This window comes from Anolis carolinensis, chromosome Y, assembly GCF_035594765.1.
Source record: "Anolis carolinensis isolate JA03-04 chromosome Y, rAnoCar3.1.pri, whole genome shotgun sequence".
Taxonomy (NCBI): Eukaryota; Metazoa; Chordata; class Lepidosauria; order Squamata; family Dactyloidae; genus Anolis; species Anolis carolinensis.
In genome coordinates this window covers 130,762-150,825 of record NC_085848.1, presented here as the reverse complement: position 1 = coordinate 150,825, position 20,064 = coordinate 130,762, and the positions used below count along the sequence as shown (strand labels likewise).

Genomic DNA, 20,064 nt, shown 5'->3' with positions numbered 1-20,064 from the left:
GTAATGAGCGTAGTGGGCGTGGCTTGTCCGTTCCCTCTCTCTAGCCGGCGTGGGGGGCGTGGCTTGTCCTTTCCGATGCTTTAGTCGGCGTAGGGGGCGTGGCTTATCCTTTTCCACGCCTCTTTCTCCTGCTGTAATGAGCGTAGTGGGCGTGGCTTGTCCGTTCCCTCTCTCTAGCCGGCATGGGGGGCGTGGCTTGTCCTTTCCGATGCTTTAGTCGGCGTAGGGGGCGTGGCTTATCCTTTTCCACGCCTCTTTCTCCTGCTGTAATGAGCGTAGTGGGCGTGGCTTGTCCGTTCCCTCTCTCTAGCCGGCGTGGGGGGCGTGGCTTGTCCTTTCCCCGCCCCTTCCTTCCCAGCCCGCGTAGGGGGCGTGTCCCGCGCCGTGTCCCCGCCCCTTCCGCCGTGCCGTGTTCCGGCATGTGAGCGGCAGCCATGGAGGAGGACCGCGTCCAGCTCCGGCAGCTCCCGTAAGCCTCGCCCACGCGCGCACACAGGCAGGCCCCGCCCCTTTCATGGCCTGGTTTTCCCGGGAAAAATTCCATGCCTGCCTAGGTCTGTTTTCCCGGGAAAAATGGGGCCCTCCTCCGCTTGATTGACAGGAGGGCTGGATCACCCTCATCCTCAGGAATAGGAAATAACACAGATAAATGTATCTCATAGGAGATCATATAGATAATATAGGTGAGATTAGAGAATAGGAGACAATATATCATAGATAATAATAGATATTATATAAATCTATCTGTATAAATGTATAGAGATACAAGTAGTTACTATATTTACATTATATATTATATATATCATAGTACATTTAAGTATTATACATATTTATAATGTATTATAATATATCATAGGTAATAATAGATATATAAATATCAATATAAATGCATAGAGATACAAGTAGTTACTATATTTACATTATATATTATATATATCATAGTACATTTAAGTATTATACATATTTATAATGTATTATAATATATCATAGGTAATAATAGATATATAAATATCAATATAAATGCATAGAGATACAAGTAGTTACTATATTTACATTATATATTATATATATCATAGTACATTTAAGTATTATACATATTTATAATGTATTATAATATATCATAGGTAATAATAGATATATAAATATCAATATAAATGCATAGAGATACAAGTAGTTACTATATTTACATTATATATTATATATATCATAGTACATTTAAGTATTATACATATTTATAATGTATTATAATATATCATAGGTAATAATATATATTATATAAATCTATCAGTATAAATGCATATATATATACAAGAAGTATATTTATATTATATATAAATAAGAACTATATTTATATTATATATTATATATCATAATACATTTTAGTGGCTATTATATATATTATAATATATTAACGTACTTATAATAGATAATAATACATTAGATAATATATCATAGTGTCTGAATTAATATATAAATAAATATAATACTATATTTACATTATATATTATATATATCATAGTACATTTAAGTATTATATATATTATATTATAATATATGAACATACTTATAATGTATTATATCATTGGTAATAATAGATATTATATAAATCTATCAGTATAAATGCATATATATACAAGTACTGTAGTTACTATATTTATATTATATATAAATATAAGTAGTTATTATATATTATAATATATTAACATACGTAGATAATAATAGATTAGATAATATATCATAGTGTCTGGATAAATGCATAGAGATACAGTAGTTACTATATTTATATTATATATTATATATATCATAGTACATTTAAGTAGTTATTATATATAATATATTAACATTACTGATAATATATGATAGATAATAATAGATTAGATAATATATCATAGTGTCTGGATAAATGCATAGAGATACAGTAGTTACTATATTTACATTATATATTATATATATCATAGTACATTTAAGTATTATACATATTTATAATGTATTATAATATATCATAGGTAATAATAGATATTATATAAATCTATCAGTATAAATGCATATATATATACAAGAAGTTACTATATTTATATTATATATTATATATCATAATACATTTTAGTGGTTATTATATATATTATAATATATTAACGTACTTATAATAGATAATAATACATTAGATAATATATAATAGTGTCTGAATTAATGTATAAATAAATATAATACTATATTTACATTATATATTATATATATCATAGTACATTTAAGTATTATATATATTATATTATAATATATGAACATACTTATAATGTATTATATCATTGGTAATAATAGATATTATATAAATCTATCAGTATAAATGCATATATATACAAGTACTGTAGTTACTATATTTATATTATATATAAATATAAGTAGTTATTATATATTATAATATATTAACATACGTAGATAATAATAGATTAGATAATATATCATAGTGTCTGGATAAATGCATAGAGATACAGTAGTTACTATATTTATATTATATATTATACTAGCTGTGCCCGGCCACGCGTTGCTGTGGCGAAGTCTGGTGGTCTGGGAAATAAAGTATTGAGGAATTGGTGGTAGTTAAGGTCAAGGGTAAACGTTTTCCCCTGACTCTGGAGGTTGGTGCTCATCTCCATTTCTAAGCCGAAGAGCCGGCGTTGTCCGTAGACTCCTCCAAGGTCATGTGGGATGACTACATGGAGCGGCGTTACCTTCCCACCGGAGCAGTACCTATTGATGCACTCACATTTGCATGTTTTTGAACTTCTGGGTTGGCAGAAGCTGGGGCTAACATCTCACTTATCCAACATTCGCTTATACAATGTTCTGGATTATCCAACGCAGTCTGCCTTTTCATAATCAATGTTTTTGTAGTCAGTCAGGAACTACTTTTTCTGTCAAATTTGTTGTATAATATGATGTTTTGGTGCTTAATTTGTATAACGATTACCTAATTTGATGTTTAATTGGCTTTTCCTGAATCCCTTCTTATTATCCAACATATTCACTTATCCTGCTGGCCTGTTTACGTTGGATAAGTGAGACTCTACTGTATATTTCTAATCTTATATTCTCTGCTCAGAACTGGATTATCTGAGGCCCCTTCTACACAGCTGTATAAAATGCACACTGAAGTGGATTATATGGTAGTGCGGAGTCAAGATAATCCAGTGCAAAGCAGATAATATAAGATTATAAATGGGTTATATAGCTGTGTGGAAGGGCCTTGAGTCTACACTGCCATATAATCTAGTGCAAATTAGATAATCTGTGGAAGAAGTCTAAGTGAGGCCTAAATCTGCCTGTCCCCTAACTGAAACCTGACTGTCCCTTGGCTGAGTTGGTTGCTGGGAGACCAGCAATTGGATAAAAACAATTATTGCTCTCCCTCTAATTAGGACTTTATTCTTCTTTTCTTTTTGTTGTATCAACCTTGAGGCGTGGATGATGGGTTGTGTTGTCAAATTTTGAGGTTGGGGGGCCTGTACTTTTGTTGTTTTGTGAATTGCCGTGATGCCATCACTCTTTTATATATATAGATGTTTACATGTAAGTAGGTGTTATGGATATTAAATATATTATAACACATGTAAGTATATATATAATTATAACATATTATAACATATATGATATAAATAGTTATGTATGTATAACATCAAAATATATGTGTGTATAATTATATATAGCATATATATTATGTAATATATTTATTATATATAATATTACACATGTGTAATTATATATATAACATATATAATATATTATAGGTAGTTATTATATATATACTGTATATGCAGTTGTGACAATGTAACAAATTTCTTACATCAGACCAAATTTTTAATCTGTACATACAATTTTTAATCTATACATAAAATAAATAAACAAGGGGAAGCCTTGACAGACAACGGGGCGGATTCCCGCTCACCCCGTACTTCTTCCTTTCTTTCTGTCGTTGCAGGGTGGTCAAGTTCCGCCGCACGGGGGAGAGCGCCCGCTCCGATGAGGATGTCGATGCCGCAATTTCCGGAGAACACGAGGTCCACATCGAAGGGGTCCCGGCTGTGGCGGCCATGGAGGCCGTGGAGCTGGAAGACGGAAGCATCGTGCCCAGGGAGTTCGCCAACCCCACTGACGGTATCTCAATAAATACAATAATAATATATATATACATATAACATATATATATGTGTCATGATCTCCGATCTTTGACATCTCCGGACACAGAGCAAGCGCTGACAAAGAACAGATGCCAGCCATAAAACCTCTGGTATGTGAGAGCCCCTATATATATGGGCTACAGAGAAGATTCTGGGATTCTGTACAATAAAACCTGTTGGAATCTACCAGCGTGTGTCTTGGTGCTTTCTTCTGTGGAAGACTTACCCACAGCACAACTGGAAGAAGAGAACCTCACAATTTGTACACAATCCCAGAATCTTCTCTGTAGCCCATTTATATAGGGGCTCTCACATACCAGAGGGTAATTGAGGTTTTATGGCTGGCATCTGTTCTTTGTCAGCGCTTGCTCTGTGTCCGGAGATGTCAAAGATCGGATGACTAGCTGTGCCCGGCCACGCGTTGCTGTGGCTGATGGGAATGCTTTGTTGGCCAGGTGGAATAGCAGTGAAGAGCCTTTCAACCTCAAAAGCCTGAACCCTGGCTGTACCCCGGTGCCATTGTGGCCGAGGGCGTTGCTAGGAGACGAAGTGGGTGGGGTCAAAAGGGGGCAGGGCCTACCCTTCCGACCAGCAACCAGGGTTGGAAACGGCTCTTCCTCATTCTCTAATCTGGACTTTATTTCCCAGGTTTACATAGATTGGATGACTATGTCTTTGGTGGCCAATTTGGTGTGATTGGGTTCAGTGGTTTTGTTGTTTACTCAGTCCTACAAACATACATCACATTGTTTTTTATATATATATATATATATATATATATATATATATATATATATATTACTATATTGTATTATAACATTATTATTCCGGGAGCTTTTAAGGGCTGGTTGATTTACATCACAACATCCCGTCGTGAGAGCCACATCATCGGCGTACGTGAATTTCCAAGCCTTGCCTTCCATCCCATTGCTTTCTCTTTCTTCCTCTTCCAGACACGTTTATGGTGGAAGACGCGGTGGAAGCCATCGGCTTTGGCAAGTTCCAGTGGAAGCTCTCCATCCTGACCGGCTTGGCATGGGCAAGTACCGCGCCACCACGGTCCATCACTCTATCATCTCTCTATCTGTGTCTCGATTGCAGTGGTTCCCAACCCTTGGGCCTCCAGGTGCTTTGGGCTTCAGTTCCCACAATTCCTAACAGCTGGTAAGTTGAAGTCCCAAAGCCCTGGAGGCTCAAAGGATGGGAACCACTGCTCTGTTGGGACATTAAGGTAGGCCTCTCTTAGGTCTATCACTCTACCATCCATCTATCTATCTATTGATCTATGTCTCCATTAGGACCTGAAGGTAGTCTTCTCTTAGGTCTATCACTCTACCTTCTATCTATGTATCTATCTATGTCTCTGTCAGGACCTGAAGGTAGGCCTCTCTTAGGTCCATCACTCAATCATCCATCTATCCATCTTATCTGTGTCTCTATTGGGGCCTGAAGGTAGTCCTCTCTTAGGTCCATCACTCTATCATCCATCTATCTATTCATCCATCTACTTATGTATCGGGACCTGAAGATAGGCCTCTCTTAGGTCCATCACTCCGTCATCTATCTATCTATCTATCTATCTATCTATCTATCTATCTATCTATCTATCTATTCACCCATCTATCTATCCTCTTCCTCTCTCCATTCATCTAACTACTTATCTATCTATCTATCTATCCATCAATCCATCTATCTATTCATCCATCTACTTATGTATTGGGACCTGAAGGTAGGCCACCCTTAGGTCCATCACTCCGTCATCTATCTATCTATCTATCTATCTATCTATCTATCTATCTATCTATCTATCTATCTATCTATCTATCTATTCACCCATCTATCTATCCTCTTCCTCTCTCCATTCATCTGACTACTTATCTATCTATCTATCTATCTATCTATCTATCTATCTATCCATCAATCCATCCATCTACTTATGTATCGGGACCTGAAGGTAGGCCTCTCTTCGGTCCATCTCTCTATCATCTTTGTATCTCTCTCTCACTCAATGGGTCTTCCTATGTGTCTGTCTGTCTGTCTATCTCTCTGGCTTTCGATACCATCGATCATGGTATCCTTCTGGGACGACTCTCTGGGATGGGTCTCGGGGGCACGGTTTTGTCGTGGCTCCGATCCTTCCTGGAGGGTCGATCCCAGATGGTGAAGCTGGGAGACGCCTGCTCGGACCCCTGGCCTTTGAGCTGTGGGGTCCCGCAAGGCTCTACTCTGTCTCCCATGCTCTTTAACATCTACATGAAACCGCTGGGAGAGGTCATCCGGAGTTTTGGAGTTGGGTGTCACCTCTATGCAGATGACGCACAACTCTACTACTCTTTTCCACCTAATTCCAAGGGTGCTGGACGAGTGCCTGGCCGCTGTGTCTATCTGGATGAGGAGGAACAAGCTGAAGATCAATCCCGACAAGACAGAGGTCCTCCTGGTCGATCGTTCGTAATCCTGACCAGGGTATAGGGTGGCAACCTGTGCTGGACGGGGTCCCACTCCCCCTGAAGCCACAGGTCCGCAGTCTGGGAGTCCGCTTGGATTCATCGCTTACGCTCAAGGCTCAGGCATCGGCGGTGTCTGGGAGGGCCTTCGCACAATTGAGACTCGTGCGCCAACTGCGAAGGCTGATCTGGCCGGGGTGGTCCACGCCTTGGTCACCTCCAGACTGGACTACTGTAATGCGCTCTACGTGGGGCTGCCCTTGAAAACGGCTCGGAAGTTCCAACTGGTCCAACGAGCGGCAGCCAGGATGTTAACTGGGGCCCCTTACAGAGAGAGGTCAACCCTCCTGTTCAAGGGGCTCCACGGGCTGCCATTTATTTTCCGAGCCCAATTCAAGGTGCGGGTGCTTACCTATAAAGCCCTGAACGGTTTGGGACCATCCTACCTCCGTGACCGCATCTCCGTCTACGAACCCACGCGTTCACTTGGGTCATCTGGAGAGGCCCTGCTCGTGATCCCGCCTGCGTCGCAAGCGCGGTTGGTGGGGACACGAGACGGGGCCTTCTCTGTGGTGGCCCCCCGACTCTGGAACACCCTCCCCAAGGATCTCAGACAGGCCCCGACATTGGCAGTCTTCAGAAAGAACTTGAAGACCTGGCTGTTCCAATGTTCCAGATTAATAGGAAATCTCCAACACCAAGTCCCATCAGCACTTTATTAGAATTAAGATCACATATCGCACTCTGCACTTGCCCTAGAAGCCTTATATATCACCTGTCACATCAGCACTTTTAATCTTGTACCCATTACTCTGGCCCGGCCCAGTTCTATTGTGTTTTAGCGTATTGTTTATTGCTTGTTGTTTATACTGTTTTAATTGTTTTTAATTTGCCTTTTGTTTTGTATTGTTATATTGTGTGTTGAGGCCTTGGCCTTTGTAAGCCGCATCGAGTCCTTCGGGAGATGCTAGCGGGGTACAAATAAAGTTTAATAATAATAATAATAATATCCCACAAGGCTTGCTTTGGGCCCTTCCACACAGCCGGATAACCCAGACAGGCCCTATATGCCAGGTTTTCTGCTATATGAAATCTGCTATATGAAATCTGCTATTAAATGACATTTTTATCTTGTATTGTTGTTTATATTGATATATTGTATTATTGTTTTATCTTTTTATATTGTGATTGTATTGTGTTGCTTATATTTTGTTCTTATGTTGTTTGGGCCACTGGCCCATGTAAGCCGCCCCGAGTCCCCGTGGGGAGATAGTGGCGGGATATAAATAAAGTTTTATTATTATTATTATTATTATTATTATTATTATTATTATTATTATTATTATATACAGTAGTCTCTCACTTATCCAACATAAACTGGCCAGCAGAACATTGGATAAGCGAATAATAATAATAATAATAATAATAATAATAACTTTATTTTTATACCCCGCCTCTATCTCCCCGAAGGGGACTCAGGGCGGCTTACATGGGGCCAAGCCCGAATAAAAACAGTAGCAGTATAAAACACAGCAATAGACAACAACTTGCACAATAAAAAATAAAAATAAAACATTAGCCAATAAAAAACAAGAACTAATAAAAACATGGATTAAAACTGAGAGATTGTAAAAGTAGACTGGGTAAAGTGCACCATATAAATATTGTAGACACAAGGTGACTGATAAAGTGCTGCAAATTCTGGAAGTGCAAATTGGGATGGGAATAGGCCCTGTGTCTATATCGAGTTGATATGTTGGATAATAAGGAGAGATTAAGGAGAAGCCTATTAAACATCAAATTAGGTTATGATTTTACAAATTAAGCACCAAAGCATCATGTTATACAACAAATTTGACAGAAAAAGTAGTTCAATACACAGTAATGTTATGTTGTAATTACTGTATTTATGAATTTAGCACCAAAATATCACGATATATTGAAAACATTGACTACAAAAATGGCTTGGATTATCCAGAGGCTTGGATAAGTGAAGCTTGGATTAGTGAGACTCTACTGTATATACACACACACACTTATACGTATACATACACATACATACACCCCACTTGCCTAGTTTCCAACAGACCTCACAACCTCTGAGGATACTTGCCATAGAGGATACTTCACTTGGGTCATCTGGAGAGGCCCTGCTCGTGATCCCGCCTGCGTCGCAAGCGCGGTTGGTGGGGACACGAGACAGGGCCTTCTCTGTGGTGGCCCCCCGACTCTGGAACACCCTCCCCAAGGATCTCAGACAGGCCCCGACATTGGCAGTCTTCAGAAAGAACTTGAAGACCTGGCCGTTCCAATGTGCCTTCCCAGATTAATAGGAAATCTCCAACACCAAGTCCCATCAGCACTTTATTAGAATTAAGATCACATATCGCACTCTGCACTTGCCCTAGAAGCCTTATATATCACCTGTCACATCAGCACTTTTAATCTTGTACCCATTACTCTGGCCCGGCCCAGTTCTATTGTGTTCTAGCGTATTGTTATTGCTTGTGGTTTATACTGTTTTAATTGTTTTAATTTGCCTTTTGTTTTGTATTGCTATATTGTGTGTTGAGGCCTTGGCCTTTGTAAGCCGCATCGAGTCCTTCGGGAGATGCTAGCGGGGTACAAATAAAGTTTAATAATAATAATAATAATAATATGTCTACTCCGCTGACCCCGTCTCCTCCCTCTGGGCCCTTGCAGATGGCCGACGCCATGGAGATGATGATCCTGAGCATCCTGGCCCCGCAGCTGCATTGCGAGTGGCGACTCCCCACCTGGCAGGTGGCCTTGCTCACCTCGGTAGGTAAACACTGGAGCGCTTGTGCCTTCTGTCTGCAATCCCGAGGCGTCCGGCACACTTACTGCTATTATGTTTACTTATACCCCACTTTATCTGTCCTGAACAAGACTCAACGTGGCTATGTATCTATTATTATCTGTCGGGTTCCCTTCTCCCAGTTGTGATGTGGGTCAGTCTTCCACCAGAAAAAGCACCAAGACACACGCTGGTAGATTCCAACAGGTTTTATTGTACAGAATACCAGAATCTTCTCTTTGGCCCATTTATATAGGGGCTCTCACATAACAGAGGGTCATTGAGGTTTTATGGATTGTTAGGTTTTCTTCTCCCAGTTGTGCTGTGGGTCAGTCTTCCATCAGAAGAAAGCACCAAGACACACGCTGGTAGATTCCAACAGGTTTTATTGTACAGAATACCAGAACCTTCTCTTTGGCCCATTTATGTAGGGGCTCTCACATACCAGAGGGTCATTGAGGTTTTGTAGATTGTTAGGTTCTCTTCTTCCAGTTGTGCTGTGGGTCAGTCTTCCATCAGAAAAAGCACCAAGACACTCTGGTAGATTCCAACAGGTTTTATTGTATAGAATACCAGAACCACCTCTTTGGCCCATTTATATAGGGGCTCTCACATACCAGAGGGTAATTGAGGTTTTATGGTTGGCCCATCCAAGACACACGCTGGTAGATTCCAACAGGTTTTATTGTACAGAATACCAGAACCTTCTCTTTGGCCCATTTATATAGGGGCTCTCACATACCAGAGGGTCATTGAGGTTTTATGGCTGGCCCATTTTATGGCTGGCATCTGTTCTTTGTCAGCCGACCGGAGATGTCAAAGATTGGAGGTCATGACATCACGCCCCCTCCAAAGACAGTCCTCCCCCCTTGTTTGTGTGGGTGAAACCTCTTGATGAGTGTGGGTGCATTTATGTCAGAATCCCTGACCCATTCTGATTCACTGGGAGGAAAATGCTTCCACCTGACGAAATACTGGAGGGTGTTTTTCCTGACTCTGGAGTCTAATATTTCCCCCTCCTCATAGTGTTGGTTGCCCCCTTTCATGATGGGTGGGGGTGCCATTGGGAGCTCTCAGGAGCTGGTTTGAGGAGACTGAAGTGGAAAACTGGGCGAATCATTCTGTAGGATTGGCGGAGTTCGAGTTCTGCGATGACTTCATTTACTAGTCTTTTGACCGTGAAGGGGCCAATGCATTGGTATGTGAGAGCCCCTATATAAATGGGCCAAAGAGAAGGTTCTGGGATTCTGTACAATAAAACCTGTTGGAATCTACCAGCGTGTGTCTTGGTGCGTTTTCTGGTGGAAGACTGACCCACAGCACTACTGGGAGAAGAGAACCCGACAATTTGTACAGAATCCCAGAATCTTCTCTGTACAAAGGGGCTCTCACATACCAGAGGGTCATTGAGGTTTTATGGATTGTTAGGTTCTCTTCTCCCAGTTGTGCTGTGGGTCAGTCTTCCATCAGAAAAAGCACCAAGACACTCTGGTAGATTCCAACAGGTTTTATTGTATAGAATACCAGAACCACCTCTTTGGCCCATTTATATAGGGGCTCTCACATACCAGAGGGTCATTGAGGTTTTATGGCTGGCATCTGTTCTTTGTCAGCCGACCGGAGATGACAAAGATTGGAGATCATGACATTATCATTATGTTTTTTTATATCCCGCTTTATCTCTCCCGAAGCAGACTCAAACCTGCTCTGTATCCATTATTAGTATTAGAATGTATTATTATCTCATTATTATTATTATTATGCAAATACTATTACATTGTGTACGTCATTGTGTTTGTCGGCGTGGCCATTGTGTATGTCGTTGTGTACATCAAGATGATCATTTTCTAATTTCGAGATTTCTGCGACGAAAACATCCCTGTAGCTAACCAAGCGTCTTCACCGCAGGTCGTGTTTATGGGAATGATGTTCAGCTCCACTCTCTGGGGAAACATTTCGGATCGATACGGAAGGAAAATGGTAAGTCGATCAGAGAGATGTTCACATATATAACGTTCATTCATATTATTCATCTTGCATATATTATAATATTTATCACGCCAGGAGGGACACAAAACGCCATTGCCTGGGACATGGCAAGTGTTCCTCCTCTGTTCCCTCCCTGTTAAGGTATGGTTTTGTGTTGTTGTGAAATTTCACTTATGGTTTAAAGCATAAGTGTGTGTGCCTGTAATGCAGCATTCTAGTAATGTGAGAGTTAATTGCATAGAGATTTACTGCTAGAGGGAAACAGTGAGTGATTTCCAATCGAGGTTGGATGTTCGAATGCTACGCTCGGGCAAGACTATGTAAATAGTGTAACCTCAATAAAGACAAGAGCCGCTGATTTCAGCCGACAGCTGGGAAGTGTGCATTTATTTCTATCAAGTGCCGTTTTGGTGGAAAAGTGGTTTGAAGAAAAAGCAGTTAGTCTGTGCCCTACTGAGGTACAGTTAAGACTGATTCTCAGTTGGAGAATCAGGGAGACGCAAGTGCTTATTTGAGTCAGTTTAAAATAAGTTTGGTGGCTTATTTTAAGATAGTCTGTTTCCAGATAAGGAACAGATATGTTGTCGAAGGCTTTCATGGCCGGGATCACAGGGTTGTTGTATGTCTTTCGGGCTGTGTGGCCATGTTCCAGAAGTATTCTCTCCTGACGTTTCGCCCACATCTATGGCAGGCATCCTCAGAGGTTGTGAGGTATGGATAAACTAAGTAAGGAAAGTATAGTTTACTTAGTAAACTAGTTTACTTACTTACTTAGGCCACACAGCCCGAAACACATACAACAACACCAAGGAACAGATAGTCTGTGATTGAAATTCGCAGAGTGATTGCAGTTTAAAGCAGTAGAGAAGGAAGTGATATTTTAAGGAATTTGAAATGCCTCAATATAGCTTTGCAACTGTTAATCCAAGTGCCTCTAAAGAGAAGTTACTGTAACCATTAAGCTTGTGCCTGAATAAACGTGTTATTGTTCTTTCTACCATCTAAGCTTCTGTCCTCTATATTACCATCTAAAGCAAACAAGGAGAAAGAAGAAAAATAAAATTTAAAAAGTCTTCTCTCTAAGTAGCGAGTGGCTATATCTTCCCATAGTGGTGGCAAGAGTTGATAATCCCCTTAACATCTGGTGGCCACATTATAAAATATATAATAATAATATAAATATAATTAATTAATAGAAACTCATCCACATCTCCGCAAGTGGGGTCAGAGGTGGGATTTTAAAAAGATTCCCCCCCGTCTGACATCTTTGCACTCCCTTCTGCGCAGGGCCTCAAGATCAGCGTCCTGTGGACCTTGTATTACGGGATTCTCAGCGGCTTTGCCCCCGTTTACAGCTGGATCCTGGTCTTGAGAGGCCTGGTGGGCTTCGGCATCGGTGGCGTCCCCCAATCGTAAGTAGGTGTCGGGTTCTCTTCTCCCCGTTGTGCTGTGGGTCAGTCTTCCACCAGAAAAAGCACCAAGACACACGCTGGTAGATTCTAAGAGGTTTTATTGTACAGAATACCAGAACCTTCTCTTTGGCCCATTTATATAGGGGCTGTCACATACCAGAGGGTGATTGAGGTTTTATGGATTGTTAGGTTCTCTTCTCCCAGTTGTGCTGTGGGTCAATCTTCCACCAGAAAAAGCACCAAGACACACGCTGGTAGATTCTAAGAGGTTTTATTGTACAGAATACCAGAACCTTCTCTTTGGCCCATTTATATAGGGGCTCTCACATACCAGAGGGTGATTGAGGTTTTATGGATTGTTAGGTTCTCTTCTCCCAGTTGTGCTGTGGGTCAATCTTCCACCAGAAAAAGCACCAAGACACACGCTGGTAGATTCCAACAGGTTTTATTGTACAGAATACCAGAACCTTCTCTTTGGCCCATTTATATAGGGGCTCTCACATACCAGAGGGTGATTGAGGTTTTATGGATTGTTAGGTTCTCTTCTCCCAGTTGTGCTGTGGGTCAATCTTCCACCAGAAAAAGCACCAAGACACACGCTGGTAGATTCCAACAGGTTTTATTGTACAGAATACCAGAACCTTCTCTTTGGCCCATTTATATAGGGGCTCTCACATACCAGAGGGTGATTGAGGTTTTATGGATTGTTAGGTTCTCTTCTCCCAGTTGTGCTGTGGGTCAATCTTCCACCAGAAAAAGCACCAAGACACAGGCTGGTAGATTCTAAGAGGTTTTATTGTACAGAATACCAGAACCTTCTCTTTGGCCCATTTATATAGGGGCTCTCACATACCAGAGGGTGATTGAGGTTTTATGGATTGTTAGGTTCTCTTCTCCCAGTTGTGCTGTGGGTCAATCTTCCACCAGAAAAAGCACCAAGACACACGCTGGTAGATTCTAAGAGGTTTTATTGTACAGAATACCAGAACCTTCTCTTTGGCCCATTTATATAGGGGCTCTCACATACCAGAGGGTCATTGAGGTGTTAAGGATTGTTAGGTTCTCTTCTTCCAGTTGTGCTGTGGGTCAGTCTTCCACCAGAAAAAGCACCAAGACACACACTGGTATATTGCAACAGGTTTTATTGTACAGAATACCAGAACCTACTCTTTGGCCCATTTATATAGGGGCTCTCACATACCAGAGGGTCATTGAGGTGTTAAGGATTGTTAGGTTCTCTTCTTCCAGTTGTGCTGTGGGTCAGTCTTCCACCAGAAGAAAGCACCAAGACACACACTGGTATATTGCAACAGGTTTTATTGTACAGAATACCAGAACCTTCTCTTTGGCCTATTTATATAGGGGCTCTCACATACCAGAGGGTCATTGAGGTTTTATGGCTGGCCCGTTTTATGGCTGGCATCTGTTCTTTGTCAGCTGACCAGAGATGTCAAAGATTGATCATGACACATACATCTACATACATACATACAAACACTTTTATTATATAGTGAATAGAAAATATAGATTATATTATATGGATATATATATATATATATATATATATATATATATATATATATATGGTGGGCTGAGCCCCAAAAATAGTTATAAATATTATATTATATTATATGTATATCAGTCAAGGGCCGTGCCCCAAGAAATGTTATTATATTACCGTATATACTCGAGTATAAGCCGACCCGAAAATAAGCCGAGGCATCTAATTTTACCACAAAAAGCTGGGAAAACATTGACTCCAGTATAAGCCGAGGGTGAGAAATATAAAAAATAAAAATAGATACCAATAAAATTACATTAATTGAGGCCTCAGTAGGTTAAATGTTTTTGAATATTTACATAAACCTCAAATTTAAGATAAGACTGTCCAGCTCTGATCCAATCATTATTCTCATCTTCGTCAATGTAAATACCCTTATGTATCCTCTTAATAATAATAGAGTAAAATGATACATGTAATAATAATAAATACAGGAAAATAATACATAAATAGAGTAAAATAATAAATGTAATAATAATAATATCAGAGTGAAATAATAAATGTATTATTAGTAATAATAAAAATAGAGTAAAATAAATGTAATAGTAGCAACAATAACAGAGAAAAATAATAAATGTAATAATACCAATAATAATAGAGAAAAATAACAAATTTACCATATATTCTCAAGTATAAGCTGATCCAAATATAAGCCAACCAGGACCCTCACCTGAGTATAAGCCGAGGGGGGCTTTTTCAGTCTTAAAAACTGAAAAACTAGGCTTATACTTGAGTATATACAGTATATAAAATTATATATATCAGGCATGGGCTGGACCAATGGCAGATGGATGGAAAGTGTTTGTGTGAACTAATACAATATGAAATAGCATGGAATAATAATAATATATTGTATTATATATTTTAATAGAATAATAGAATATTAATAATAGAATATTGAAACCCCAGAGGCCACCCAGTTCAATCTTATTCTGCCATGTAGGAAAGGCATTTTCAAAGCGCCCCGACAGATGGCCATCCATCCTTTGTAACAATAACAATAATTTCCATTCCAGGTCCCTCCTTTGAGGCGGTTTTCTGACCCGGGTCTTTTGTGCTTGTTGTTCCCCTCCAGGGTAATATTGTACCTCAATAAAGACAAGAGCCGCTGGTTTCAGCCGAGAATTGGGCTGTATATAATATGAAATAGTATGGAATAATAATAATAATATATATTTTAATAGAATAATAGAATATTAATAATAGAATATAGAAACCCCAGAGGCCACCCAGTTCAATCTCCTTTATTCTGCTATGCAGGAAAAGCACACTCAAAGCGCCCCCGACAGATGACCGTCTAGCTTTAGTAACAATAACGATAACAATAATTTCCATTCCAGGTCCCTCCTTTGAGGAGGTTTTCTGACCCGGGTCTTTTGTGCTTGTTGTCCCCCTCCAGGGTAACGTTGTACCTCAATAAAGACAAGAGCCGCTGTTTTCAGCCGACAATTGGGCTGAATATAATATGAAATAACATGGGATAATAATGATAATATACTGTATTATATTAAATAATAGAATAATAGAATATTAATAATAGAATATAGAAACCCCAGAGGCCACCCAGTTCAATCTCCTTTATTCTGCCATGTAGGAAAGGCACACTCAAAGCGCCCCCGACAGATGACCGTCCAGCCTTTGTAACAATAATGATAACAATAATTTCCATTCCAGGTCCCTCCTTTGAGGAGATTTTCTGATCCGGGTCTTTTGTGCTTGTTGTTCCCCTCCAGGGTAACGTTGTATGCCGAATTCCTGCCGATGAAATCCAGGGCCAAATGCATTTTGCTCATTGAGGTAGGTGGGATGCCTCGGATGGGAAAGAATATAGTAAACGAAGAGTTAAGGAAGGCCCAACTGTGTCACCTACCTTTGCAGCGGTGTCGGGTTCTCTTCTCCCCGTTGTGTTGTGGGTCAGTCTTCCACCAGAAAAAGCACCAAGACACATGCTGGTAGATTCCAACAGGTTTTTATTATACAGAATACCGGAACCTTCTCTTTGGCCCATTTATATAGGGGCTCTCACATACCAGAGGGTCATTGAGGTTTTGTGGATTGTTAGGTTCTCTTCTCCCAGTTGTGCTGTGGGTCAGCCTTCCACCAGAAAAAGCACCAAGACACACGCTGGTAGATGCCAACAGGTTTTATTGTACAGAATACTAGAACCTTCTCTTTGGCCCATTTATATAGGGGCTCTCACATACCAGAGGGTCATTGAGGTTTTGTGGATTGTTAGGTTCTCTTCTCTCAGTTGTGCTGTGGGTCAGTCTTCCACCAGAAAAAGCACCAAGACACACGATGGTAGATTCCAACAGGTTTTATTGTACAGAATACTAGAACCTTCTCTTTGGCCCATTTATATAGGGGCTCTCACATACCAGAGGGTAATTGAGGTTTTGTAGATTGTTAGGTTCTCTTCTCCCAGTTGTGCTGTGGATTAGTCTTCCACCAGAAAAAGCACTGGTAGATTCCAAGAGGTTTTATTGTACAGAATACCAGAACCTTCTCTTTGGCCCATTTATATAGGGGCTCTCACATACCAGAGGGTCATTGTGGTTTTGTGGATTGTTAGGTTCTCTTTTTCCAGTTGTGCTGTGGGTCAGTCTTCCACCAGAAAAAGCACCAAGACACACGCTGGTAGATTCCAACAGGTTTTATCATACAGAATACCAGAACCTTCTCTTTGGCCCATTTATATAGGGGCTCTCACATACCAGAGGGTTATTGAGGTTTTATGGCTGGCCCTGTGTCTGGAGATGTCAAAGATTGGAGATCATGACAAGCGGCTAACTGCTCAAAACGACACAATGGGAGGTCTGGTATTACAGTTAAAAGCTAACCCACGAGCCAAAGCCACAATGATTTTGGCTGTAGGTGACTCTCAGTTATATTTGCAAAATTCCGAGACTGCAGCAAATGCTCAGAGACAAAGGGGGGCAAGACTATGTAATAAAGACAAGAGCCGCTGGTTTCAGCTGACAGCTGGGAAGTGTGCATTTATTTCTATGGGACTGTGCAGATAGCCAGATTAGAGTTAAAAGCTGACCAAAGAGCCAAAGCCACGATAATTTTGGCTGTAGGTGACTCTTCAGTTGGTATATTTGCAAAATGCTGAGACTGCGGCAAACGCTCAGAGACAAAGGGGGGCAAGACTATGTAAATAGTGTAACCTCAATAAAGAGAAGAGCCGTTGGTTTCAGCCGATAGCTGGGAAGTGTGCATTTATTTCTATGCGACTGTGCAGATAGCCAGATTAGAGTTAAAAGCTGACCCAAGAGCCAAAGCCACGATGATTTTGGCTGTAGGTGACTCTTCAGTTGGTATATTTGCTAAATGCTGAGACTGCGGCAAACGCTCAGAGACAAAGGGGGGCAAGACTATGTAAATAGTGTAACCTCAATAAAGAGAAGAGCCGCTGGTTTCAGCCGACAGCTGGGAATGTCCCTGTCCGCTCTCTCTCTCTCCCTGGGCAGGTCTTCTGGGCCATCGGGACGGTCTTTGAGGTCCTCCTGGCGGTCTTCGTGATGCCCTCCCTCGGCTGGCGCTGGCTGCTCATCCTCTCGGCCCTCCCGCTGCTTCTCTTCGCCGCCTTGTGCTTCGTGAGTCTTGTCCCAAAACCGAGCCCTCGTTGTTGTCTTGGGTTGTGGCTTTGTGACTGCGCCCGGCCCTCTTCTCAACGGCTTCCTCCTCCTCCTTCGCTTTGCAGTGGCTCCCCGAGAGCGCCCGCTACGACGTCCTGTCCGGCAACCAGGAGAAGGCCATTGCCACGCTGAAGCGCATCGCGACCGAGAACGGAGCCCCCATGCCCCTGGGGAAGCTCATCGTCTCCAGGCAGGCGAGTGATGGACAGGCAGGGCCCCGCCCCGCCCCCCGCCCCCCACGTTCCATGGGGCCCAAATACGAGGGGGCTGAGGTCCCATCCTATAGGTCACTGGTCATTTGTAAATATTTGTACATTTAAATATTATTTTGATAATTTTATAATGTACTATTTTGGGGATCTGGTGGTCCCCGTGTTATTAGCAGAAGGCAATGTTTGTTTTGGGATGTTAGGAAATATCACTGAAGTTTGGTCCAGAGCCATCGTTGGTTGAGTGGAGAAGGGGCAAGTGGGGACGGGGAACGATTGAGGTGGGAAAGAAGGGGTGGGAAAGGGGGGAAATGCGGTGGGAAAGGGGGCAAGGCTGAGGACTATCCTCCGCTCTCGGAACAGCGACCCAGCCGGGAGAGAGAGAGACAAGAGGAAGGAGAGGAGACGAGAGGAGAGGAGAAGAGCGAGGCCTCCCAGGGAAGAGGAGAGTGGGGCATGGCGTGCACACTCCCTGCACAGAAACCCAGCTCTCCTCTCCTTTTTTCTTAGAAGTCAAATTTGAAGAGGCCTATTAGAAGTCAATAGGAAGCAGCAGAAGAGAAGTGAGGCCTAGCAGACAGGAGAAAGCCTATTAGGAGCCAATCAGAAGCCTATCAGGAGTAGGAAGCCTGTGAGGAGTCAATGGGAAGCTGGTGAAGAGAAGTAAGGCCTAGCAGACAGGAGAAAGCCCATCAGGAGTCAATGGGAAGCCCATTCAGGAGTAGAAAGCCTAGGAGGAGTCAATCCGAAGCCTATTAGGAGCCAATACGAAGTTCGTGAAGAAAAGTGAGGCCTAGCAGACAGGAGAAAGCCCATCAGGAGTCAATGGGAAGCCCATTCAGGAGTAGAAAGCCTAGGAGGAGTCAATCCGAAGCCTATTAGGAGCCAATACGAAGTTCGTGAAGAAAAGTGAGGCCTAGCAGACAGGAGAAAGCCCATCAGGAGTCAATGGGAAGCCCATTCAGGAGTAGAAAGCCTAGGAGGAGTCAATCCGAAGCCTATTAGGAGCCAATACGAAGTTCGTGAAGAAAAGTGAGGCCTAGCAGACAGGAGAAAGCCCATCAGGAGTCAATGGGAAGCCCATTCAGGAGTAGAAAGCCTAGGAGGAGTCAATCCGAAGCCTATTAGGAGCCAATACGAAGTTCGTGAAGAAAAGTGAGGCCTAGCAGACAGGAGAAAGCCCATCAGGAGTCAATGGGAAGCCCATTCAGGAGTAGAAAGCCTAGGAGGAGTCAATCCGAAGCCTATTAGGAGCCAATACGAAGTTCGTGAAGAAAAGTGAGGCCTAGCAGACAGGAGAAAGCCCATCAGGAGTCAATGGGAAGCCCATTCAGGAGTAGAAAGCCTAGGAGGAGTCAATCCGAAGCCTATTAGGAGCCAATACGAAGTTCGTGAAGAAAAGTGAGGCCTAGCAGACAGGAGAAAGCCCATCAGGAGTCAATGGGAAGCCCATTCAGGAGTAGAAAGCCTAGGAGGAGTCAATCCGAAGCCTATTAGGAGCCAATACGAAGTTCGTGAAGAAAAGTGAGGCCTAGCAGACAGGAGAAAGCCCATCAGGAGTCAATGGGAAGCCCATTCAGGAGTAGAAAGCCTAGGAGGAGTCAATCCGAAGCCTATTAGGAGCCAATACGAAGTTCGTGAAGAAAAGTGAGGCCTAGCAGACAGGAGAAAGCCCATCAGGAGTCAATGGGAAGCCCATTCAGGAGTAGAAAGCCTAGGAGGAGTCAATCCGAAGCCTATTAGGAGCCAATACGAAGTTCGTGAAGAAAAGTGAGGCCTAGCAGACAGGAGAAAGCCCATCAGGAGTCAATG

The 20,064-nt window shown here is 41.8% G+C and overlaps 1 protein-coding gene across 1 annotated transcript in view; it reads left to right on the top strand.

Moving 5' to 3' along the window:
• Positions 1–372: 372 nt before the first annotated feature.
• LOC134292935 (synaptic vesicle 2-related protein-like) overlaps positions 373–20,064 on the top strand; it is a 35,778-nt gene continuing 16,086 nt past the window's right edge. The window contains exons 1-9 of the mRNA XM_062958809.1: positions 373–469; positions 3,977–4,152; positions 5,129–5,214; positions 9,326–9,424; positions 11,349–11,420; positions 12,717–12,841; positions 16,136–16,199; positions 17,876–18,001; positions 18,109–18,237. Coding sequence (XP_062814879.1) covers positions 435–469; positions 3,977–4,152; positions 5,129–5,214; positions 9,326–9,424; positions 11,349–11,420; positions 12,717–12,841; positions 16,136–16,199; positions 17,876–18,001; positions 18,109–18,237 — 912 coding nt within the window. The 5' untranslated portion in view covers positions 373–434. The remainder of the gene's footprint in view (positions 470–3,976; positions 4,153–5,128; positions 5,215–9,325; positions 9,425–11,348; positions 11,421–12,716; positions 12,842–16,135; positions 16,200–17,875; positions 18,002–18,108; positions 18,238–20,064) is intronic.